The following is a 26,850-nucleotide window of genomic DNA, read 5'->3' on the forward strand; positions in this document are numbered from 1 at the left end:
GCTGAGTCTGAGAGCGGGTATGAGGTGGAGATGGGGAGGAATCAGAATCAGAAGCTGGGTGGCTGGAGAGAGGAAGAGAACGAAGGCAGGAGCAGGATTGTATGGTGGAGGACTGTGATGATTTGGGGGAGGATTACGGTGCTGTTGGGGAAAAGTTGGCAGGATCAAAGGAGGAAGAATCGTTGGGAGGAGCGGTGATGGGGGTGGGGGGTCTGAGGATGGGTCAGGTTTGGAGCAGGTGAGGATTTGGAAAGTAGAGCAGGACTGACAGAGGGAGGGACGGCTATGGAGGGCAAATGAAAGCCGGAACATAAGGCATCTCTGACCACTTTCCATTGCGATGGCAGAAGTTGTCTAGGTACCTGAGAATGTTGAAATTTAAAGTGCCATTTTCAGGCCATTGGGAGCCATTGTTTAGTTTATATTGTGGCCAGGCAGTGTTACAATAAAAGATGAGGTTTTTTTTTGGCTGAATTTCGGAATGGAGGCTAAGGGCGTTAAGGTTATGGAGGAGACACCTGAAGCGGGGATGTCTTTGAGGGAGGGGATTGGGAGGCTCCCATAGTGGAATGAGAAAGGGAGGGGTAGAGATGGGAGACTTGGCCGGAGACTAGAATGGTGGGAGGTGTCCTTTGTCCCACAGTTCAAGTCGAGAAGTGTGATAATCCCTGGTTCAGGCATCCTTGATAGGGAGATATCGAGGGCCTCCTGGAGGCTGGGAGGAGGAAACCCTTGGCCCAGTGCTGGGTCTTTTGGGAAGGAAAGAGCAGACAAGGGTTCCAGACACAAGGCAAAAGTCTTCTTTACTCACCCCTGAGGTGGCCCTGGTGTTGGATGTGTTCGCCAGCAATGGAAAGTATGTATGAGATCCTTGGGTCTCTAGCAGGTTCTGGAAGGGGGAGTTCAGCCAGGGGAAGGAGGGAGCGAAAGAGAAAGGGAGAAAGGGAGGCCGAACTCTACCACCTTTCCGGGTTTTGGCACCAGAAATATAAGGTCAGCCGAGAGAAAGGATGAGGAGACCCAAAGTCAGGCAAGCAAGCTTTATTGAGCTGCTTGGCTGCTCCGCCAGTTAGAGGAGGCAGCCCCACTTACAGACTATAGCAGGTTTTTATAGGGCCAGAACTAGGTTGGGGTGGGGGAGCTGAGTTGGGGGTGCAGGAGAACTGGGTCAGGGTGGGGGAGCTGAGTCGGGGGTGCAGGTGTCTTTTCTGCATCCTGGAGATGTTTTTTGCCAGCTTTGTTAGGCGAGGTGAACAGACATGTTAACCGCATCCTGTAACTGGACAAAGTTACTGGAGGGGTCAGTGAAGGGGGGGTTTGTTTTTTGCCCTGGGGTAGCTGTGCGGAGAGCGCAAGGGACTGTATTGCAAGGCCTGTGGAAGGGGAAGTGAACGGTCTGATCAGGGTGACCCTAACAGAAGTGTATTATTCTAAACACCTATCTCATAAATCACTTACAAGTATATAAAACAACCACAAAGAGCCTCTCTACCAAGATTTTACTCACGCATCTTACATTTCAGTGTCTTTCACCTTTCATGGACAAGTATATCAGTGATGCACAGCTAAGAGAAAAGAATTTCTCGTATCTCTGATGCAGCAACAATTAACCATGTATTTTCACATCAGCACTAGAAATGAAGACACAGCATCAACTGATTTGAGAACTAAATGACATCAATATTTGCTTTTCAAAAATTTAACATTTTTTCAATGCAAAAAAAGTATATTTTGAATGTAATTATAACTCTACAAAAACTCAGTCTCATCCTCCTTTTAAACTTAAATGTAAATGATCTATTTTAAGTCGAGATGTCTCTGTAGACTCAACACAGGGATTCAGTGTCATTTCTGAACGTGTCCGTGCTCTATTCCTTTCTCCTTCAAATCCTCCAATGTTTACTTAAATTGGATTTTGCTTTTTTTTTCCCATTTACTGTATTTGCAAAATATCTTTTAGTAAGAACTCTAGTGTTTTCTAAGCTATCATTTTTGAACAAATGTTATTTCACATTTATGACATTTGTTGGGTTTCTCTACAAATTTTCTGAAAGTTTAAGCAACTGATGCAAGTCTTCCATCTAGTATAAAATATAATTGTAACTTTTTTTCAGAAGAAATACTCTTGTGTGCTCTGAATACTTATATTTCATGAAAGGTCTTTCAACGGTAATTACATTTATAATAATTTTATTAAGTCTGAACTTTGATGTAAAGCAGGATGCGAGTGGATACTAATGGCTTTGCCTATTTTTATATTTGTTTATTTTTTTCTCAAGTATGAATGCTTTCATGTACAGTCAGGTGTGAGAACTGAGTGAAGGCTTTGCCACACTTTTCACACTTGTAGGGTTTCTCTCCAGTATGAATTCTCTTATGTACAATAAGGTTTGAGGACTGGGTAAAGTTCTTTCCACATTCTTCACATTTGTAGGGTTTCTCTCCAGTATGGGTTTTCTTATGTTTGGTAATGTCTGAGAACCACATAAAGACTCTGCCACATTCTTCACACTTGTAGGGTTTCTCTCCAGTATGAATTCTCTTATGTACAATAAGGTTGGAGGACTGGGTAAAGTTTTTTCCACATTCGTCACATTTGTAGGGTTTCTCTCCAGTATGGGTTTTCTTATGCTTAGTGAGGTCTGATAACTGCTTAAAGATGTTGCCACATTCTTCACACGTGTAGGGTTTTTCTTCAGAATGAGTTCTCTTATGGTTAGAAAGGCTTGAGCAAGTTCTGAAGACTTTCCCACATTCTTCACATTGGTAGGGTTTCTCTCCAGTGTGAATCCTCCTGTGTTCACTGAGGTGTGAGGACTGCGTATAGGCTTTCCCACATTCGTCACATTTGTATGGTTTCTCACCAGTGTGAATTCTCTTATGTTTAGTAAGGTCTGAGAACCACTTGAAGATGCTGTCACATTCCTCACATTTGAAAGGTTTCCCTCCAATCTCATTTCTCTGGTGTTTGGAAGGATTTGGGCCGTGGTTAAAACCTTTGTACCATGTTTCACATTTGGAGAGTTTCTCTCCAGCAAGAATCATCTGTTGATTAGAAAGGCTTGAGCAAGAGATAAAGACACTGCTGCACTCTTCATATTTGCAGGGTTTTTCCTCAGTACCATGCTCATGTTCAGTAAGGTGGGAGCACTGGTTAAATACTCTGCCAAATTCTTCACATCTGTAATGTTCCCCTCCAGTGTAAATTCTATTTTTAGTAAGGACTGAGCAAGTTTTAATGACGTTGTCACATTCTTGACACTTGTAAGGCTTCTCTCCAGTGTCAATGTTCTCATGTTCAGTAAAGTGTGAGCACTGGATAAAGGTTTTGCCACATTCTCCACATTTTTGGAATTTTTTTCCAGTGTGAATTTTCTGATGTTCAGTTAGGAATGAGAACATTTGAAAGGATTTGCCACATTCTTGACATTTGAAAGGTTTCTCTCCAATATTACTTATATTACGTTTATGTAAATTTGAAAAGTTATCAAAGATTTTAACATATTTATTACATTGAAAGATTTTGCTATGGGTAGTTGATGAACATTGGTTAAGTCCATTATAATCTTTTTGCAACTTACACTCATCTAAACTTTCCCAGTCTTTCCTTAAATATAAATTATCAAGGCCACAATTTCCATATCCTCTCAGTATTGTTTTTGGGAATGCATCTTGTATGCCCTGCTCTGGCAGAAGGTCTTGGGTAAAATGAGAAGACACAGCTGAAAAAAAAAAAATAAATAAAAGTTATCCGACTTACTAGACACAGATGAATACACTTTATGAATCTAATCTATAAAATAATACTGAATACATTAGCAAAATGGCATAAAAATTACCACAGGCCCTAATTTTTGTATAAACATATAAATATAACAATACCTAGTGAGAAAATGCATCTGAACTCTAAAAACCACTTCAGAGTTTGCAGCACCCCAGGTGAGCACAATGCTAAGAGCCACATAAGAAAAAAAGTTTGTTACATTGACCCACTACAGCCCCTGCTCCTCCGCAGTATAGCATAATGCCTTTAAGAGTACACCCTCAACTTCTGGCTTCTCCTTCAAAAGAGAAAGCAAATACTGGCACAAGTGTTTTTACTTTTGGCCTTTTGAAGCTTTGGCAAAGACTGGCTTCTGCCCCCCATGACACGGAGTGCTGAGAGAAATGGTGGTACTCTGAGTGACAGGTTGGGTCTGCTGAGACTGAAAGGAAATACCCGTGACAGCAGTAGGAAGGCTGCAGCAGCAGCACCAGGCAACAAGTGTATTGTGTGATTCCAGGGCACTACGAAGAAAGCTGAGAAACCCTCTTTAACTGAAAAATACACACATAATTCCACACAAGACACATCCCAGAACAGGCTTAAGAGGCCTCTAGAATCTGGGCCAATTTGCTACAAGAATCAAGTAAAAAAAATACAATGGCTAAAGTACATCTTTTCATTTCAGTAAATTGCTTATTTAGGAACTAAACTACTCAATCAAAAGGCATATGCTAAATAATTTAAAACCAAACCAAGATCAAACTATAGCTGACCTACAAGAGATTCACTTGAGATCTTAGACGACCCCAGGAGAAAGCCACATTGTAAAGGTTGTGGCAGGAGGCTTTTTGTTAATGCCTGAATCTCAGTCAAAGATGACATGTACAAAGTATTAGGGTCACATGGCGCAATCAAAGAAATGAAAAAAGTTCAGAAATCAACCCTAAAATGATGGAGACCATAAATTGACTGAAAAAAATAAAATAACCATTTGAATAATGCTCAATAAGTAAAAATGGCAAAACAGCAAACTAAGTAAAATTAGGAAAATAAGGATACCAATAAAAAGACATAAAGTATGAAAAACAGACTGAGAAACTGAGGTATGAAAGGAAATAATTACTGAGAAATTCTCAAAAGAAAGAAAAAAATATAAAAAAATCAAGAAGCTCAACACATCAACTAGTATAAACAAAAAGGGACATAAGACACATTATAACCACAGTTTCCAAAGTCAAAGGAGAAAAGAATCCTGAAAGCAGCAAGTGAAAAGCAAGGTACATGCTCTTAGGAGATTACCAGTGAATTTGTCCACAGAAACATTGAGGCCAGGCTGGGCACGGTGGTTCACACCTGTAATCCCAGCACTTTGGGAGGCTGAGGCAGGCAGATCGCTTGAGCCCAGGAGTTCGAGACAAGCCTGAGTGGTATGGTGAAATCCCATCTCTACAAAAAATACAAAAAAATTAGCTGTGTATGCTGTTGTGCACTTGTAGTCCCAACTACTCAGAAGGCTGGGGTGGGAGAATCACCTGAGCCTAGGAAGTTGAGGCTGCAGTGAGCCGTGATCACACCACTGCACTCCAGCCTGAGTGACAGAATAAATCCCTGTCTCAAAAAAAGTACAACCTGAAGCAAGAAGGGAATCGGATGAGATAGTCTAATTGCTGAACACAAAACTTCCAAGCAAGAATAATATAACCAGTGTCCTACAAAATGATAAAAAATAAAGACTTTCTAACATAACCAAGGGCTACATTACCACTACACATGTCAAACAAGAAATGGTAAAAGGAGTCCTTTCCATTGAAAATAATGCGATGCTAGAAAATAATATATAATCATATCAAAATAAATATGTGGAAAAGATATGCATATACAGAAAAATAAAATTCTGTGGTACTATAATGATGGTGTGGAAATCACTTTTAATTATTATCTAAAATTTGAAAGATGAAAGTAGAAAAATAATCATAAATATCTGTTAATGGATATACAACATTAAATGATTTAGTGATATCAGTAACAAAGTTGAGGGCAGATTTAATAAGAAAGAATTTGTGTATACAACTAAAGTTAAGTATTTACCAGTGTAAAATATCTTGTAACTTTCAGATGTTTTATATAATTTCCATGGTAACCACAGAGAAAATATCTATAAGACACACAAAAGAAAATTAAAAAAGAGTCAAACCTTATTATACAAAGTACAAGACACAAAAGAGAAAGAGAGAAAGAAAAAGCTACAAGAATCAAGTAAAAAAAATACAATGGCTAAAGTACATCTTTTCATTTCAGTAAATTGCTTATTTAGGAACTAAACTACTCAATCAAAAGGCATACGCTAAATAATTTAAAACCAAACCAAGATCAAACTATAGCTGACCTACAAGAGATTCACTTGAGATCTAATGACAAAAATAGACTGAAAGTGGCAAGATGGAAATAGACATTTCATGCAAATGTTAATGAAATGAGAGCAGAAGAGGTTACAATTATATGATGCAAAACACATCTTAAGTCAAAAAATGTCATACTTCATAAAACATACTTTAAGTCAGAGCTCACAAAAAACAAGAACATAAAACAGTAACAGAAGGGAGAACGAACTGGGAACCTATGACAAGCGTGGGTGCACATTCGTATATATATTTAGGTATTGAAGTAACTTCCTATTATATTGCTATTTTTTGCTTCAATTTTGCAAGTTCTTTATAAACAAATAATTACAGCATCAAAGCAAGAAACAGACAGCAATATAATATTGGCATACTTCTACAACCCACTTTCAGCAATGAATAATAAAGCAAGACTTAATAATTGTAGAGAGGACTTGAAAGCACTACAAAACAATTTCACCTCACAGATATAGAGAGAACACTCCACACAACACAGCAGGAGACACACTCTTCCCAAGAGCTCAGAAAACATTCTCTAGGATAGGCCACCTGTTAAACAAATAAATAAGTCTTCACAAATTTCAAAAAACTGAAGTCTTCTGCATTACTATATATGACCAAAATGAAATGAAACTGGAAATAACGAAGAAAAACAAAAAAAATCACAAATATATGGAAATTAAACAACACATTTGAGCATGCTCTTGTTCAAAGGTTGAAATACTTAATATTGCAAAGATGTTCATGCTGTCCAATGCAATCTACAAACTCCATGCAATCTCTTTCAGATTTTGAATCCTCTTTTTGCAGAAATAAAAGCAACAACCTAAAAATCCTAAGACATCTCAAGGGACTGTAAAGCACCCAACAATTTTCAAACAGAAGAACAATGTTGGAGGTATCACACTGTCTGATTTCAAAACACATTACAAGGTGACCGTAATTAAGACAGTTTGGTGCTGGTATAAAGGCAGACAAATAGACCAATAAAACAGAATGTAGCACAGATTTAAAAATAAAACACAGAAAAAACTAAAACAAATATAATAGCTAAAATATGGGATTTATTGAACACCATGATCTAAACTAACATATTCATGAAAGAAGTCTTACAAAAAATACATAGCAGAAAAGCAGTAGAGGCATTATTTGAAGAAGAAAAGTTGTTACCTTTCCAAATTTCAGTATGATAAAAATGTTACTAACCAAGAACACTTGATCTAGAATAATTTCACTTCAAAAGAACAAGGGGAAAATAAAGACTTTCCAAAATAAATAAAAAGATGAGGGTGTTCACCACCACTAGTACAGTTCTACAAGAAATGCTAAAGGTTGGGTAGGCATGGTGGCTGATGCCCATAATGCCAGCTTTGGGTGGGCCAAGGCAGGAAGATTGCTTGAGGTCAGGAGTTAGGAATTAGCCTGGTCAACATAGCAAGACCCAATCTCTACAAAATACAGAAAAAATACTCAAAAGACTTCATTGCATTAAAAAAGTCAATGATGCTAGACAGCATTATAAAACCATATGAAAATATAAAACTCTCTGTTAAAGGTATATAAGCAGATATATAATACTTTACTATCATAATGATGGTGTAAAAAATTCAAAATTCTGCTAAAATATCTGAAAAAATATCTGCATAAATCTTTGCTACCAGACACAAAATATATAATAATTTGTTACATTAACAGCACACTGGAGGGTGTTACAGTTTTTGTATTCAATGAAGTTGTGAGATTAAAATCTATATTTATAACTTTAAGGTGTTTTATGTACTCTCCATTTTTCAAGGTGATCACAAAGAAAATACCTATACAAGGTCTGCAAATCACAATGAGAAAAGAATGAAAGCATGTCCACACAAAATCAACAAAACCAATGATGAAGACAGTCAAAGAGGAAATGAGGGATAACATATCTACAAGAAACACAGAAAACTGTAACAATCAAGATGGTAATAGTAACTTCATTTCCTTCAGAAATTATTTTAAATATAAATTAATGTACTTATTGAACAGAAATAAAATAGGTGAATTGATTAAGAACAATATGCTAGCTACAAAAGACTCTAGCCTTAAATAGTAAAATAGGCTGAAAGTAAGAATAAAAAAAATTCCATGCAATTAGTAACCACAATCAGGTGGGGTGGTTATCCTTATATTAGACACAATACACTGTAGGTCAAAACTGTCACAGGAGATAAAGATTAATAGCATGTAATGACAAAATGTGTCCACTAACCAGGAACCTGTAACTGTTTATCCATCTATATTTATAACTAACATCAGGACTCCCAGATATATAAAGCAAATATGGAGAGAAGTGAAGCAAGACGTACACAGCAATACAATAATTATTGACTCTAAGACTCCATTTTCAATACAGAATAGAAAATTACACAGAAGATCAATAAGAAAGCTTGGGCAACATTACAGACCAAATCAACTTAACAGACATGTACAGAACTCTCCAGTCCAAAGAAGCAGAATATACAATATTCTCAAATACACATAGTGCATTCTGTTACAACAAATAACAACTCTTAAAGATGAAAGTCTCATGACATGTTTTCTAACCAAAATGTAATAAAACTAGAAATCAAAAGCGAAAGTAAAACTGGCAATGCCAAAAATGTATGGAAATTAAAACCCTTGAACATACACATTCTTGCTCAATGGTCAGATAATTTAGTTTTTTAAAGATGTCAATACTGCCCACACTAATGTACACGTTCAATGTAATCTCTATCAAATTCCCAAAGCTACTTTTTGATTTTTTAATCCTAAAATTAGTTTAAGAACAATAACTAGTCAAAATTCTTTAAAAAGAACAAAGAGCCATTATACTTTCTGATTTTAAAACATATAAAAAGCTATGAAAATAAAAACAATGTGGTACCGACACAAAGACAGATAACTAAATGATGAAACAAAGCAGAGAGCCCAGAAATAAACCCTTGTGGATAAAATCAAGTAATTTTCCACAAGGTATCCATGACCACACAATGGAGAAAAGAGTCCTTTCAACAAATGATGTTAAAAACTATATATCTACACGGAAAAATGAAGTGATATCTTTTCCTTGCACCATATACAAAAATATTTTAAATGAAAAACATAAAAATAGAATAGGCTGGGCGTGGTGGCTCATGCCTGTAATCCCAGCACTTTGGGTGGCCGAGGCAGGTGGATCACGAGGTCAGGAGATCGAGACCATCCTGGCCAACATGGTGAAACCCCGTCTCTACTAAAAAAAAATACAAAAAATGAGCTGGGCGTGGTGGCAGGCGCCTGTAGTCCCAGCTACTCAGGAGGTTGAGGCAGGAGAATGGCGTGAACCTGGGAGGCGGAGCTCGCAGTGAGCAGAGATTGCACCACTGCACTCCAGCCTGGGCGACAGAGCGAGACTCCATCTCAAAACAAAAAAAGAATAAAACTCTTAGAAGAAAATATAGGAGAGCAAATGCATAAGCAACAAAAGAACAGAAAAACTGAACTACATCAAACTTCAAACTTTCCGCAAATCAAAGAAAACAATGAGTGAAGTGAAAATACCACCTAAGAAATGGGTAAAAATCACACATTTGATAGGACTTAATATTCAGAGTATATAAGGAACTTTTACAACTAAACAACAAAAACTAAATAATTTGATTTAAAAATAGATGAAGGACTAACTGAAATCTCTCCAAAAAAGATATGGAAACGCCCAACAAGGCTTGAATGAATGCTCAAATTACTAATCTGTAGAGAAATGCAAAACAAAATCACAATTAAGATATTTCCTCACATCTATTAGAATGGCCACTGTAAAAAAGAAATCCAGATCTGTCAAGGATGTGAAGACATTGAAAACCACATAACCTGCTGGTAGGAAAGAAAGGATGCAGCCATGATGAAAGATAGCATAGGCCGGGCACACTGGTTCACACCGGCTCACACCTGGAAACCCAGCACTTTGGGAGACCGAGGCGGGTGGATCACTTGAGCCCAGGAGTCCGAGACCAGCCTGGGCAACATGGCAAAACCCTGTCTCTATTAAAAATACAAAAGTTAGCTGGGTGTGGTGGTGTGCACCTGTAGTTCCAGGTCCTCAGGAGGCTGAAGTGGGAGGAAGGCTCGAGCCCAGGAGGCAGAGGTTGCAGTGAGCTGAGATGGCGCCACTGCACTACAGCCTGGGTGATAGAGTGAAACTCTGTTTAAAAAAAAAAAAAATAGCATAAATGTTCTTCAAAAAATTAAAAATGGAATTATATGATCCAGCAATCCCATTTCTGGATCTATATCAAAAGTATACAAAGCAACTCAGGACTTAGAAGAGATATTTGCACACCTATGTTTATTGTACCACTATTCAGAAAAGTCAAATGGGGGAAGCCTCAAGTGATGAACACACAGAAAAAATGTGGTATATACATACAAGGAATATTATTCAACCATAAAAACAGTAATATGGAATTACAAAACACTAAGAGATGTTAGTCATAAAATCTGCTATGAAACACTGATGTACCATTAAAAAAGAATTTGCCTAGATAACTACAATATTCAACTGTGACCGTGTAGTCATGAAAAATAGGTATTTTGAATCACTGGCATGCAGTGTACAGCAGGAAAATTTCACAGAAAATGCACTACAATCATTAATAAAAGACTCTACTGAGAACATTTTAATGACTAAGAGATACTAAAGATAATTTTTATTATATGTTTACTATACTGATGCTATTCTTACGCAAAATTAAAATGCTGCTATCCAACTTTTAGAAGCAAGGAATAGCCTTATATTTCTAAATAAAGAGAAAAATATAAATTATGTAAACTATGGTGAGAGTCACTGATATATAAAATAAACACCCGGGAATAAATCACATTACTATTTATATACAGGTTGAAGAAATAGGATAATTTAATAAATATGGAGTGCTTGCCGGATGTGCTGGTTCACATGTGTAATCCTAACACTTTGGGAGGCCAAGGCAGGCAGATCACCTGAGGTCGGGAGTCCGAGGCCAGCCTGACCAACATGGACAAGCCCCATCTCTACTAAAAATACAAAAAATTAGCCAGGCATGGTGGTGCATGCCTGTGTGTAAATCCTAGCTACTCAGAAGGCTGAGGCAGAAGAATTGCTTGAACCTGGGAGGTGGAGGTTGCAGTGAGCCGAGATCGCGCCATTGCACTCCAGCCTGGGTAACGAGCAAAACTCTATCTCAAAATAAATAAACAAACAAACAGTGCTTACTAAATAATTCAGACATAACACGTTAATTGTAGCATATTGTTCTGCATATTAGAATTTGAAATTAGAGATAAATTTGAAATGGAACAAAAGAGAAAGTGAAAATGTACAGGACAGTAACATAGAAAAATGGTGAAATAGGTGGACCCTGGGTTATATATTCCCCGACAGCAACAAAAATGTGTCAGTCTTCTGTGTACAGAAATGCCTTTCCAAGAGAATCAGGCACCACAGCTCATGCCTATAATCCCAACTATTCAGGACCTCAGGGTGAGAGGCTCACTTCAGGCCAGAAGTTCAGAACCAGCCTGGGTGACACAGAGACCTCATCTCACAAAAATGCCTTTAAGAGAGCTTAGTAATCCAGGGAGGGGCTTGTAAAATTCTGCTAAAGACCAAGACTATAGATTCAATAAGCTTCTTATCAAATTCCAGTGGCCCTTTTCACAGTAATGAAAATAGAATTCTAAAATTTATATGGAATTACAATAGACTTGGCATAGCCAAAGCAACCTATAGGAAAAAGAACAAGGCAAGAGGCATAATATTTTCTGTTTTCAAGCGACATTTAGGACTACAGTAGTAAGAACACGATGGTATGTGAACAGAGAGGAAAACTGCCACAGAGACCAATGGGACAGAACGGAGAGCCCAGAATTAAACTCATGCATATCCACTTAACTAATCTTTCACAAGTGCACGAAGAAGATACAATACAGACAGTATAGTCTCTTCAACACTTGGTCCTAGAGAAACAGAATACCAGCAACCAAAATAATGAAATAGCCCATTTTTCTTAGACCATACTCAAAAATTAACTTGAAATCAAGTCTTAAATGTAAAACATGTATCCTTAAAAACTCTGAGAGAAAACCTCTTTGAATTTGGTCTTGGCAATCATTTTTTAGATGCGACACCAAAAGTATAGCAACAAAAGTAAATATCAACAAGCTGGAGGACATTAAGCTAAAAAGCTTGTGATGCCAAAGACAATTTACAGTCAAACTTTTGGATACTAGGATGGCTAATTATCAAAAATATGTAATATATTAGGGCTGTGCAAAAGTAATTGTGGTTTTTGCCTTCTAAATAGTAAGAAATACTCTTACTTTTGCGCCAATCTACTAACAATGTTGATAAGGATGTAAAGAAAAAACAATTCTGAACGCTCAGAGTTCTCAACTGGTAGAGTCATTATGAAAACCAGGGTGGGGGGGGCGTTATTTAAAAGTTAAAAAAAGATAAACCTACCCTGCAATGCAGCAATCCCACTTCTGTGTATATAATAACTGAAGGGAATAAAAGCAGCATCTTGAAGAATTATCTGCTCCCTCATGTTCACTGCAGCATTATTCACAATTGTCAAGATATAAAGACAAGCTAAACGTTTGTGGATGCTGAATGGATAAAGAAAATGTGATATAAATAGACAATAGAATATTACTCAGCCATAAAAAAGGAATGAAATCCTGTCATTCAACAACATGGATGACCCTGAAGGACATGATGCTAAATAAACTCAGCCAGGCCCAAAAGACAGAGACTGCACGTTCCCCCCTCAGATGTGGAATCTGTCATGGCTGAACTCACAGGAGCAGAGGACAATGGCAGTTGCCAGGGGCTGGAGTTGGGGAAAATGAGCTGTTGTTCAAAAGGTACAAACTTTCAGTTGTAAGATGAGTAAGTTTGGGGAATCTAATGAGTAGCTTCATGAATACTATTAATAATCTTTTGTATGCTTAAAGTTTGCCAACAGTAGACATTAACTGTTCTCACCACAAGAAAAGGTAATTATGTGAAGTGATAGATTTGTTCCTTGATGTGATTGCACTAATTATTTCACAATGTATACGCATATCAAATTATTTCATTGTACACAATATATACATAATTTTTATTTCTAAAATAATCTGTTACACATATGCCCATATAGACACACTGTATATATGTGTGTGTATATATATGAATGGATAAAGAAAATATGATTTAAATAGACAACAGAATATTACTCCAGCATAAAAAAGAATGAAATCCTATCATTTCAAAAGGATATGTTGATATATGATATATACACACATATATACACACATATATACATATGCACACACACATACATACATATGAATGACACAGTCCTGATAAGCCTCATACTAAAAAAGAAGAAATTATAAAATGATAATATTATAACTATTACGGTTGGGAGTTAGGGACTATAAAGTTTAAATGACCAACCTCTCAGCTCATACTAAAAAAAAAAAATAAAATTTTGAAGTAAAATAACATTAGATTATCTCATATTTGGGCAGATGCCTAGTGTTCAGAGAAAATTGCTGAGTATATATTTCTGTAGACTCCCATTTGAAACCTCTGTAGGATACGAAATCATAAAGCAGAAAGCATACAACATCTGTTTACGGGACTTCTGGGATTTCTGAACCAAACACCATCACCACGCCTCTCGCACACTTCAGACATGATGCAAAGGAAATCAAAAAACATTTAACAGAGTTCCTCAAAAATAGGCAGGTACAGGCATGTTCCCAAAAGCAGTGGCGGAGCAAGCCATGAGACCACACAGGCCCTTACTCCCCAGGAGGAGGACTCTGATTTTTACTGTAACCTTTATAAAGGAAGATCACTAAACAGGAAGCAGAGTCTATAGAAAATTTAAGAGAATGAGACAGAAGATGCTCCTAGGGGACAGCAAGAGAAAGACACCCAGGCTCTCAGAAACCATCTCCACTAGAGCAGAGCTTCCCAAACCACATTTTAAGGTTTGGCTTCCTTCTCGACCTCTGGACCTCTCACCTGGGTTACCTGCTTCGTTCACTCCCACCCACCTGGATGTCCGTCTACTGCCTCCTGTCTCTTCACATTCCAGGGCTCTTTTCTTTGCTCCAGGCAGGTGATCAGGCCTGGCTTAGAGACAGTGAGACCTGTTTTATTAGAAAAAAGTGACATTACTCTTGCTGAAATTCTCCAATTACCAACCTTGTAGTTTGCTCAGTAGAGTGAACATTATAGAAGATTCTAGAAAATTAATCCCAAAATTATGCTTCCTGACATCACGTTTAGAATATTCAGTAAGTATTTTAAATCTGTGGGTTCTTAGTTTCACCACCCAGTACTGCTGAAATAAAAAATTGGCGGTGGAAATTTGACTTTAAGTTGTGGGCAACAATATTTCATGCCACTGAATTTCCGGAATTGTCACTAGAGTGAAAGATACAGATCAGCTGAAAAAAAAGGAAGGTTTATGTCAAGATGAACCACATTTTGAAGATTTTTTTTTTACATCAACAATTCCCCATGTTTTTCTTAAAAGCAGGGATCTGGAACTCATTCATGCAACGTAGAAACTCCCAAAAAACATTCTGCAAAGGAATGAAAGGAACCCTTTAGGGCATATGAGGAATTGTATTGAAGTTATCCTCACCAATGGAGAACAAGTTTCTGTAGTTCTCCAACATCACATCCCTGTACAAATTCTGCTGAGCAAGATCCAGGCATTTCCACTCCTCCAGGGAGAATTCTATGGCCACATCCCTGAACGTCAACAGTGTCTGAAGAAGAAACAACAACAATAACAAATAGTTACCAAGTGGCTTTGGGCAGAGTTCTTAACTTGATTCAAGGTGAAATGAGCGAGTGAAAAGAACTGGTTCTGACTTATACAAGTGACTGGAATTATACAATAAGGTAATTTTTAGCACAAGAATATTCTCTAACTCTGAGGAAAGAGAATTGCCTAAGATCCACATAAGCAGTGTACATACAATACTTTTCTGGATGATAAAGTATAAAATTAAGGGTATCAACAAAGGCATGTCCACTTTTGAGTGCTACATTTACATCACATGAATAAGGTATGTATATTTCTCAGGCGGAAAAGTCATAGTGAGTTAGAAGCTGCCTCTCCAATTTTCATGTGTCCAATAAACTAGAGCTCTTGTGCAGATTTTGCTTCAGGAAATCGGAGGTCAAGCCTGAGTTTTCGAATTTCTAACGCGCTCACCAGTGATGCCAGTCCTTTGGGCCCAAGGATGATATTTTGTCAAAAATCCTATAAGTGGCAGAGCCTGGGTTCATCCCAGTTTTTCTAAACCATAAACAGAGATGAGATTCTTCATCTTCTAAAGCAAGGCATATGCAAAAAGAATCTAAGAAGCAAAGACCTTTCAGATTAAATGTGATTATTTATGCACATTAATTAGTAAAGCTCCTCAAGGTACTTAAAGAGAAAAAAATAAACTCTACAATGGAAAATCTGTCAGAGAGCTCTTTAAACAACTGAATAAAACTAATATCAATGGTAATAGGACAGATTTTTATCATGTGCCAATGCACAGAGAAGGACATATTACTGGTGTGATATTGGCTAAAAGGTCAATTATAATCTGAATTGAATCATACTGAAACCTTAGTGTTATGCAAAGTTCAAAAGACAAATAAATATCTCCCAGGTTCTGACAAATATCTCCCAGGTATTGCGGGATCTGGCCAGCAGCCCACAATGCAATGGGGCTCTTTCTTTGTTCCCAGGCAGATCGGCAGGTCGAGAAATAATAGACACACACAAGATAGTGAAAGCTGGGTCCAGGGGGGTCATTGCCTTCTGGTCCTGTGATGCCGCCAATGCACTGGATATACCAGCATTTATTATTAAGTTTAGTGAGGGCGGGGGTAGGTTAGTGAGGGATTTAGTGTTGTTTGATTATGAGGTGAGATGGTCACATGGGAATGAAGTAATTCTTTAACATAACATCAGTATGTAGAAGTACAGTATACAGAGATAAGAATTTACAATATAGTGTGTGCATCAGCAATTTCTAACAGCGCCTTAAAACAGAAACACAGTCTATCCATAACCTATGATTAGCAAGATATTAATCAGCAGTAATAATTGCAGCAGAAGCTGGTTGCAAACAATCAATGGAAGCAGGACATGAAACTAGACAACTGGTTAGACCAGAAATTCTCAGAAGGGAGTATGTCTTAACCCTAAAGAGATCTAGAACAGCCATGGCAAGATAAGGGCGTTTATAGCCCTATCTTATCCATATGAACAGGCACCCCTCATGCGTCCGTTTATAGGCTCTCCACAAGGGTCACATTCCATTCCCAGAGCTATGAACATCTGCTTTTCTGGGATAGGAATCTTGGTGATGTGAAACCTCCCTGACTGCACATCCATTCATACGCTCTCTGCAAGGGGAGGCACATAATGTGCTGTTGGCTCATTCTGGCAGCCCAACCTGGCATTGTCTTTACACAATCCTGCATGCAATTTTGCATTTACAATAATTAGGAGCATTTCATCTTTTATTCCATAGCAATAGTTTCAGGGGGTCTCCCTACACCCAGGTTCTGACAAATATCTCTCAGGTTCTGACAAATATCTCCCAGGTTCTGACAAATACCTCCCAGGTTCTGACAAATAAATATCTCCCAGGTTCTGACAAATACCTACCAGGTTCTGACAAATATCTCCCAGGCTCTGACAAATACTTCCCAGTTTCTGACAAATATCTCCCAGGTTCTGTAATCTCTTTTCTTTTGTCTTGAGACAGAGTCTCACTCTGTAGCCCAGGCTGGAGTGCAGTGGCACGATCTCGGCTCACTGCCACCTCTGCCTCTCTGGTTCAGGCAATTCTCGTCCCTCAGCCTCCAGAGTAGCTGGAACTACCCACATGTGCCACCACGCTTGGCTAATTTTTGTATTTTTTTAGTAGAGATGGGGTTTCACCATGTTGGCCAGGGGGGTCTCGAACTCCTGGCCCCAAGTGATCTGCCCGCCTAGGCCTCCCAAAGTGTTGGGATTATAGGCGTGAGCCATCACGCCTGGCAGTAATCTCTAATAGTGTATTAAAAGAGTCTTCTTTAGCATTCTAAAAAGCAAGTGTCTTTTCATTTTTCTCTTTTCCAGAATGCTCTGAGTTATTCTGGGCAATAAATGTCATCTGGTTTAAATGTTTATTTTCTTAGTCCTGTTCTGCATGCAGCTTATGGAGCATCCAGATGAAACCTAAATAGTGCACGTTTCCCTTCTTCACTGATATCCAAAAACCGCACTCCATCCTCAAGAGGAATCCTGGGTATCCACACGTTCAGTGCCATGAAGTGAACATTTTTAATACTGCAGGTCATAAAGTCATGGTGAGAATTCTTCATGGCATATAAGAAGTCAAGATGAGGATAACAGAGAGACGGCTTTGGTATATAGAAAACAAATATTTTCAGAGACCCTTCATTATTATAAGAAAAAAAAAGTAGTTGAAACAAACTTAATATGCAGAAACACCACAAGTAGAGAAGTAAAGGTTTCCAAATTCTAAACACATGACATTTCAGGAGCAAAAGTGCAAAAGTGGACGCAACCCCTGACCTGAGATGCATTTACCTGAGCACCAGCCATTTCTTTCTCTTTCTCCTGCTTCTCTGGGATTTCCTCTTAGGAAAGATTCTCTGGACAAATCACACCTGCATCGTGAGAATATGCCTTTAAAGGTGCCAGCATAACCCCTTCACCTGCTACCACCACACCCATCAACAGAAAGACCTAGAAATACAGAAAAAGTCCACGCTTTTCTGTTCGTTGTAAAAGAGATTCAGGAAAAGTAAACTTCTACATAGAGATCAAAATGTGTTCTCTCTTCCTGCTCTCAGGTTCCCTCCCCTGCTAAACAACAGCAATTCTGCTTCGGCAATTGGAGTAAGCTGCACTGAGCTGGCCTCTGAAACCTAGGCAACGAAGGCCCTGTGACCTCCCTTTGGAACCAAGGCTGAGTTCAACTCGTACAAATGCATCTGAAACCCCCCATCACTGATTCTGGCCACATCTTAGAATTCCATGAGGCCTGTGATTTAAACAGCACTGGTGCTTCCACCCAAACCAATAGGCAGAATCTGTGAGGGCAAAGGTGAGGGCCTTTTTTTGAGTTGTCCATGTGATTTAATTAGAAGCCAGGCTGAGAACCATTTAGCTAAACCTTGCTTCTCGAGCTTCAATGTGCATATGAATCTTTTGGTAATTTTGGCCTCACTCTGAGTCATGATATTCTGAAGATTTCAAAGGGGTTCATGGGTTGGATTTTTTAACAGTTCTGCCATTAATGGTGATGCTGCTCCCCCAAGACTTGTGATCATTAACACTCAGCTAAAGAAAGCAGCCCCAGCACAGTCCCTTACACCCAACCCTCTGACCACAACACATATGTTCTTCTTGTGCAAATGGAGACAGCCAATCTCCATTCCGAAAGATTTCATTATTTTCTGGCTCTTTAAAGTTTTCCAGGGCTGGAGAAGGAAGCAATGGCTGAGTCTGTCTGCATTTGGAAAACAATGTGTACACATGTATGATTGCAGTGTTTATTAAGCAGGCACTGTGTGCTCGGACATATGTGACAGCACTGTGCTGGGCACCTCACGTCATGTGAGTTAATCCTCATCACACCCTGGGTGATGGAACCAAGTGTCCTGCAACTCTCAAGATATAGATGGAGGGACCAGGCTTTGTAGTTCTTCTATTTTCCTATCATCAACTTTTTAAAGTGTAGTGATAAAAGCTCCATATAGACCAATGGAAGGGATACAGGGAGGATGAAGTATAGTACAGAGGCACTTTCCATTGTTGTGTTTATCTTCACTTTCTTGTGGCTTGTGAAGCAACTATTAGACCCGCAGGACTGAGAAACAGGTTGCTGGATGCGACGTCTCTAAAAGCACTGGTGTTAGTAAAAAGAAAAAAAATAAGGTTCCAAAATAGAGAGTTCTTTGATCCCATTTATCCGCTTTCAGGTTTCCAAAAATTCTGTGTATCAGTTCCGGAGAGGCAGCAGGAGTCAAACTCTGATTTAACTCTGTAGTTAAACCCAAAACTCTGATTTAACTCTGTAGTTAAACCCGAAACTCTGATTTAACTCTGTAGTTAAACCCAAAACTCTGATTTAACTCTGTAGTGAACTCTCTCGGAGGAGAGTCCAGGGTGAGGCCAGACCTGGATGAGGCTCAGAGGAGGGGAGTCTGGGTATGTCTGGGCAGGGAGAGGGCCCTACACAGGATTCTGCTCTCTATGCTACTAGAGTATTTACAATTCTGTTTTTCCTAAAACTGCCCCCCCAGAAATTTAAATCCCAGGGTTGGTATAATTTTAATCTATGTTAGCCACTTCCCTGTCTATTTTATAATATAAAATAACAAGCAATTTAACCAAAACCTTTAGGGTTTTCTAGGACATATATGGTAGAAGCTAAATATTTATTTTTAGCCAGGCAAAAGCAACAGAAATAATACCACCACCACCTTTTCTGTCTGAATATCCCTTCAATGTGACATCAGAACTCACAACAACCACATCAGGAAAATGGCCCAAATGAAGCTGAAGTCCCTTTGACCACTCCCTTCTTCATGCTGACCCCAAGATGCTGAATTCAATGATTTATCCAGTTATTGGAAATGGAAAGTTTCTGGCTTGTAGGGACATGGCTGCCTTCTCTGTTTTCCTAATGGATACAAAAGATGGAATCAATTAGTTTATCAGTTTGAATCTCCAGATCTCATTTTTGTTTTTTTACTCAAGTACCATAAAACTGGAGTAATTCCCATGTGGATACCAAGGAGGTTTCTTCTCTGAGGGGAGGAACAAACCCTGGGTGACTCATTTCTCTCATTCTACGATAGAAGCACAGATACACCGTTTTGTCAGCCTGAGCTCCGTCTGCACAGTGCACTCCCAAATGTCCGAAAGACGCCAGGCGCTGGTTAGAGAGTTCCTGGTGACCCTGCACGGATGCCCTCTATGGCCACCCAGGCAGGAGAGACACAGGCTGATTGTGAGTAGAAAATGGAAAAATTTGGGAGTGAATTTTCTTTGGATATTAAATATAAATATGTCAGTATAAATAACTTTAATGTATTAGTCATGATGTATGTGGTATTTAAAAATTCTCTGTAATTTTAATTCAGTTAAAACACATATTTCAAAAGAATGAATAACACTGGTATTAAAATTACTGTTTAAGAGATTTTTCTAAAGTAAATACTGTGCCTTTATATTCACATTATTGTAGAAAATACTGTTCAATGTAAATGGATGCAAGTTGTCTACTAAAAACGACACAAAACTATGCTAGTTGTTCCTAAGCAAGAAATAGAAAGCAAGGTATAGCCGCAAACCCCACGGTCTAGCTGACACACTGAGCTGTCCTTGCTTTGGCAGTGTGCGTCCTTCAGCCTCTAGACCGGAAGCAATCACCCTGGATGACCGGCTTTCTGTCAAAGGCACTTGACATCCTTTACCCTCCATCCCTCTGTATCGCTGAGCTTAATCCTATGCTGTGTACTTTTAAAATGAGCTTCATTCTAAGCAAATCTGTCTACTTTAAAAGACTGAAAATGGAAAAAAATAAATATTTGCCAAATTAAAAACAAAAACTAAGCAATGGTTCTCAGGTCCTAAATGAAGACAATCCTGAATTAAAAAGAATGACAAAAGACTTATTTAGCTGTTTAAATGACTTACATGTATTTCAAAAAAGCAAAGAAAACATTTGCATGTTAAAGTGTCCTAAAGTAAATTCTTTCAGAAATGGGAGAAGAAAAAAATCTTTTTCCTTATTTTCAAGTCAGAGAATTAAGCCTCTTATTTCTAATTTGTATTTGTTCCTGCAAGAGCCAGGTCTAGGGCCATGGATCTGAAATTCTGAACATCTAAATTCCAGCAGGCAGTGGATTCAAGCACCGAAGAGGTGGCCTTGGGCATACCATGTGCACATAAAAGGGGTTTGTGGGCAAAAAAATTCAAGACAGAAAGGTGCTCTCAAGGATCCACAGGTGACAGAGTGCAAAGTTGGCGGCAAAACTGGGTGTGCTACAGACAGCGGCCCCGATGGGGCTGTGATCCGACTGACAGCGGCCCCGGTGGGGCTGTGATCCGACTGACAGCGGCCCCGGTGGGGCTGTGATCTGACTGATCCCTGTGTGCTGCAGGCGGAAGAGATTATAACTGGGTGATCCAGGGGCATGGGTTGGTGGCAGAAGCTGCTGCTGCAGATTCCATTTCTGGGGGTGAGGATACACCAGGAGTCCTGAAGGCACTTGTGTTGGTTTTGGGAGAGGAATTCTAAAACCAAAGGTGCTGTAGTGAATTCCTGAAGGGGACGCCTAGTCTTTGAAGGGACGCGGGCAAGTCAATGTTCCTAAGTGGGTGGGAATCACGTGCTGACAGCTGGGGAGGAGGGTGTCTGTTCTAAGAACTTTTCCCTCTAAGTTCTCAGTTTCCTCTCACCCTCAGGGACCTGGAATCACAGGACAATGTGCCATGTGACGGCCTGTGTGCAGAACACAGCCTTGCTTCCCCAGACATCCAGAGTCTCCCTCCAGCCCAGGCCCCTGTGATGTCTTTCTTTGGACTCCAAATGTGTGGTGTTTGCTAAACACCAAGCAATTCTTCAACACCAACTGGGTGTCTAACTTTTTTTTTTTTTCTTTTCTTTTCTTTTTTGAGACAGAGTCTTATTCTGTCGCCCAGGCTGGAGTGCAGTGTTGCAATCTTGGCTTACTGCAACCTCCGCCTCCTAGGCTCAAGCGATTCTCATGTCTCAGCCTCCCGGGTAGCTGGGATTACAGATGTGAGTAGCTGGATTACAGATATGTGCCACCACGCCCAGTGGTATATTTTCAGTAGAGACAGGGTTTCACCATGTTGGCCAGGCTGGTCTCCAACTCCTGGCCTCAAGTGATCCACCTGCCTCGGCCTCCCAAAGTGCTAGGATTATAGGTATGAGCCACTGTGCCCAGCCAAGTGTCTAATATTTTAATTCTGACACCACTTAGAGCCAGCCCAGACCCCACAAGTTCAGGGCTCAGTCCCACAACACTGCTCCACTACAGATGCCAGTCACAAGGCTTGGGCACCCATTTATACTTCTGATATTTATATTTCTGATATCTACTGCCTATGAACTGGGTACTGCCATAACCTCCTGTCAAGTTCAGTAATTTGATAAAACTACTCAAAGAACTCAGCAAAACACTGTACTTATATTTACTGGTTTCCTATAAAAGATACACATCAGCAACGGCCGAACTAAACGGAAGAGCCTCACAGAGCCAGGCAAAGGGTGTGGAAGGAGGAGTGCCTAAGGGATTCTGGTCAAAACCCCGAGCAGCAGAACTGCTCCCTCTTTGTGTTCTCCAGGAGCAGCTGAATGAAGAGAAACCCCTTTCTATTATGACCGGGATGATTCTCCCTTTGTTACCTACCACAGAGCCAGACACAGATTCTTGAAAATCCCCGTTTTTTCCTCACAAACAGCTGAACAATTCTGTGTTCAGTGGTCAGAACAAAATACTTCTCTATCGACATTTGCTAAACTCTCTCTCCTTGCCCCAAGTCCCTGAATTCTGAACTACCCTCAGTCTGAGCCAGCATACAACCCCTCTTCTTGCTCCTCCTAAGAACACACTGATTTCAGAGTAAAATATCCTGGGATCTAGAATCCGGTTTTCCCACCTTCTACCCTGTCTTCCCTCCTCCCTGTAAAAACACAAAAAAGCCCATGTCTGCCTAACTTTCGAGATCCTCAAAGGCATGATACTTGCTACCTTCTCCCTGTTGCAATCCTCCTTTAGAGTTCAAGAACTTCCTATCTAAAGCTAAATTTATTTTATTTGACGAAGTCTACAAACAGCCCCAGGATAATAACGATTCCATACCCAGGAAGTCCTCCCCAAGTCCCTTCCATCCCAACTCTAATTGCATCTGCCTGTGGGTCCCCAGTGTTCCCGGGCTCTGTAGCTTCTCTCCGTAGAAAGGCTCCTTCCATGGTTGCTGTGAGCAGGCTGGGGCACCCGCAAAGGAGGCTCTTCCGGAAGCACTAGCTAGGCCAGGGGTGTCCGATCTTGGCTTCCCTGGGCCACACTGGAAGAACTGTCTTGGGCCACACATAAAATACACTAACACTAACGATAGCTGATGAACTGGAAAAAAAAAAAATCACAAAAAAATCTCATAATATTTTAATAAAGTTTATGAATTTGTGTTGGACCACATTCAAAGCCCAAGACAGCATGTGGCCCAGGCCTGTGGGTTGGACAAGCTTGAGCCAGGCCTTTGATTGCTTTCTTTTGCAGGCTCAATATTGGCCTTAGCTTGGAATGACTGTTCTTGGGCTTCAACTTCCCAATCAGGGTTATCCACTTAGTTTTAAATAAGAAAATGCCCAGTGTTGGAAACATCCAACAAAATCACTCAAACAGTTTACAGAAGAAAAGGAAACTGTAAGGCACTTACACTTTTACCTCCACAGAAAAAGCAAAATTATTTATTGCTTTCAGACAACGAACTTGTCATTTAACTATTTCCATAACAAATCATATAGTAAACAATCATATGTGAACACTTTTAGAAGTGCTAAGTTCCATCTCCTACAACTTAGCATTAAGCTCAGACATCTAGAGAACAGGATATAAAACAGAGATATTCACAACAACAAATTCATCCTGCAAAAAGAGCTCATGTTCTGATGAATCTATGTAATTTACCAAGTAATCTACCATAGTTTTTTTTGTAGAAAATGTAAACATTCTCCACAGCCATCCAAGAAGCATTTTATTTTTCCTGGTAGCATTCCCAAAGCTAAGCCCTGGGATTCTGTTGGAAATCATCTTCCACAAAAGAATAGACCTAAGTAACTTTCTACCCTTAATCACTCTGGGGAAGAAAAAGGTATGTATGACTAGATATTTAACTTTTTTCCTGAAATGGACCTATTTCGTGTCCTTTGTAAGTATTTTCTTACCTTTCAAGCTCTACTGATAAAATGTAAATTTACAATTAAAAAACCAAAGTTGCAGTAAGTGAATAAATCATTTCAAGGAGACACAGAGAGTGGCAGTCCAACTGGAACACAGACACAGCTAATGACTTGTGTCAAGTCAGGCTATTCTATTCCTTGGGAGATTCTCCCACCTCCACCCTGTTCACTGAAGTGCTCACTGGCCACCCCACATGATACACTGCACTGTGCCCCACTGAGTGTCCCAGGTGAATTTTGCTTTACAGGTTTTTGCACCGTCTCATGGGGGAGGGTTTTTCTTGCCCTTTGAAACACTCTGTCTCCCTTCACAAATCTGAAAGAGTCCAAAGAGCAGAAATGATTTCGGTCTTTTCCCTCTGACAGCGGCATCTGACTGGCTAATCAGCCATGTGTCTCCAAGGATTGAAAGTTGGGTTGGGTGAAGACAATCTTAATGTCCTAACTGGTTACCTCTTTAGAGGAAGAGTAAACCAGGAGATTTTTCTCAGCCCAGGGCATCCAGCTGCTCCCTAGAGAGGCCACACTTCATACCTCAGGCTGTCCTCTGAGAAATAACCAGGGCCTGAAATTCACCAGATGCTCCAGCAGACATGGCCATGGTGGGCATCCTGTGTTATCCCTAGACAATACTGAAACTAAGGAAAAAGTCCAGACGGTGGCTGAGAGCAAATCACCCTGTCAAGTTTCCAAAGTGGAACCTCAAACCAAAGACATTCTGGTAAGGTGTCTGTGCCTAGGGAAAATAAAAAGGAGGAGAGGCACAAAGATTTTTTACAATAGCGTCAGGGGATGATTCTCTGCTTTCCTGTTGTGTAGAATGATTACAAACAGAAAACAAATCTCTTAAAAAGTGCCATCCAGGCTGGGCACGGTGGTTCATGACTGTAATCCCAGCACTTTGGGAGGCCGAGGCGGGTGGATCACATGAGGTCAGGAGTTCAAGACCAGCCTGGCCAACATGGCGAAACCCTGTCTCTACTAAAAATACAAAACTTAGCCGGGTGTGGTGGTGCAGGACTGTAATCCCAGCTACTCAGGAGGCTGAGGCAGGAGAATTGCTTGAACCCGGGAAGCAGAGGTTGCAGTGAGTGGAGAACACACCACTGCACTCCAGCCTGGGCGATAGAGCAAGACTCCATCTCAAAAAAAAAAAGAAAAAAAATGCCATCCAACGCATTGTGAAAAAATGATTCATTAAAATACTGTGTCTAAAATTACAGCCAAGGACGAATAGTTAATAGTGTTGTGAATCAGAAAGGGGAAGTTAGCATTTGGCAAAGTCTGGAAGGTACAGGAAATTTAGTATTTTACTGCAGGCTAGAGTTAGGCCTGAAGAACATGGTGGTGGTTTTGAGACCCTGCTTGAAATGCATTTGGAAAATGCAAGGGGAAAACCAGTTTTCTCTGGAGTGTTAAAATAATTAAATACGCCAGCGGAGTGGCTCACACCTGTAATCCCAGCCCTCTGGGAGGCCGAGGCGGGTGGATCACCTGAGGTCAAGGGTTCGGGACCAGCCTGACCAACATGGTGAAACCTTATCTCTACTAAAAATACAAAAATTAGCCGGGCGTGGTGGCGCACTTCTGTAATCCCAGCTACTCCGGAGGCTGAGGCAGGAGAATCGCTTGAACCCGGAGGCGGAGGTTGCACTGAGCCGAGATCGCGCCACTGCACTCTAGCCTGGGTGACAGAGCGAGACTCCATCTCAAAAATAATACTAATAACTAAATAGCAGGCAATCCGACTGAGGTGGCTCTAGTGCCCTGGGTTCTTACGTTAAAAAAAAAATCTAACTCAAATGCGTTTCTTGCAAATGACTATCTTGCAGAAACAAAATTCAGGCTTCGTCAACCACAAACCTCTACTTAACCTCTGATTACAGGACCAGAAAATTTAGCCTAGATAGCTCAAATCAGGAGATGACGTAACTGTACCGAACTAATTAATGAATGTGGTTTGCTTCCTCATGCACCTGATAAAAGCCTTTCCTTCAAGGCCGGCTGTTGGGACCGCCAAACCCAAAAAACATGGTTGGGTCCTCTGCCATTCATGAATCGCTGTTTGCTCAAATAAAACTCTTTCACATTTTTGCAAGGACTCCCTCGAGAAAAAGGAGGAACTGGGGCCCCCACGGGCTACAGATCATCCTCTTATGCACAAGCCACCCACGGAGTCGGGCTTCTCCCTTCCTGACTCGCGGAGACGCGGGTCTGCGGGCGAAGAGCTGCCGGAGGGAGATGGCTCTGCGCTTGGGCCAAAGCCGCTCTGCAAGGATGCGCCGGGGCGCGCGGGGCCCGGCCGCCATGGTGCAGCTGGAGGGGCCTCGGGTCCGCGGAGCCCGGAACCCACCCGGGCAGCCCGGTTCCTCCCCAGCCGGTACCGCGGGTTCCAGTCCGCCCCTCCCTGTCTCTCAGGAGGCCTGGCCCCTACACTCACCATCTCCTGGCCTCCAGAGAGCCTGGCGTTTCACTTCTGGATCTCCCGGTGCCTGCGGGTCACACGGCCAAAGGCTAGCAGGGGACACAGAGCCGCGGGGACAGGAAGTGGAGGTCTGTCCGGACAAAGGCCCCGCCAGATCCCGGAAGCCGTCCTCTCCTCTCCAGACATGTGCCTGATTGGAC

General features: G+C 40.4%; 1 protein-coding gene across 10 annotated transcripts; it reads right to left on the reverse strand.

Annotated features, from left to right (window-relative positions):
- Positions 1-1,026: 1,026 nt before the first annotated feature.
- On the reverse strand, positions 1,027-26,850 carry ZNF195 (zinc finger protein 195). 10 transcript variants are annotated; one of them, XM_063670702.1, is made up of 7 exons: positions 26,666-26,823; positions 19,755-19,911; positions 17,811-17,890; positions 14,847-14,973; positions 14,251-14,346; positions 5,066-5,212; positions 1,027-3,722 (listed from the first exon to the last, which is right to left on the reverse strand). In XM_063670702.1, the coding sequence occupies exons 3-7, from the start codon at positions 17,823-17,825 to the stop codon at positions 2,275-2,277; spliced, it is 1,833 nt and encodes a 610-aa protein (XP_063526772.1). In that variant the 5' UTR covers positions 17,826-17,890; positions 19,755-19,911; positions 26,666-26,823; the 3' UTR covers positions 1,027-2,274. The 10 variants fall into 10 exon arrangements, with proteins under 10 accessions (XP_063526772.1, XP_054296145.1, XP_063526773.1 ...); XM_063670705.1 differs by lacking the exon at positions 1,027-3,722 and adding an exon at positions 5,855-5,921 and having other exon boundaries at positions 5,083-5,212; positions 26,666-26,830; XM_054440170.2 differs by lacking the exon at positions 19,755-19,911.

The sequence above is a fragment of the Pongo pygmaeus genome, chromosome 9, assembly GCF_028885625.2.
Source record: "Pongo pygmaeus isolate AG05252 chromosome 9, NHGRI_mPonPyg2-v2.0_pri, whole genome shotgun sequence".
Taxonomy (NCBI): domain Eukaryota; kingdom Metazoa; phylum Chordata; class Mammalia; order Primates; family Hominidae; genus Pongo; species Pongo pygmaeus.

Coding starts and splice junctions, on each gene's coding strand:
- ZNF195 (XM_054440170.2), bottom strand. Junction 14,347..14,846: donor CAGAAACTTGTTCTCCATTG/GTGAGGATAACT, acceptor CTAATAAAACAG/GTCTCACTGTCTCTAAGCCA. Junction 3,723..5,065: donor TTCTGTGGACAAATTCACTG/GTAATCTCCTAA, acceptor TTTTTTTTTCAG/CTGTGTCTTCTCATTTTACC.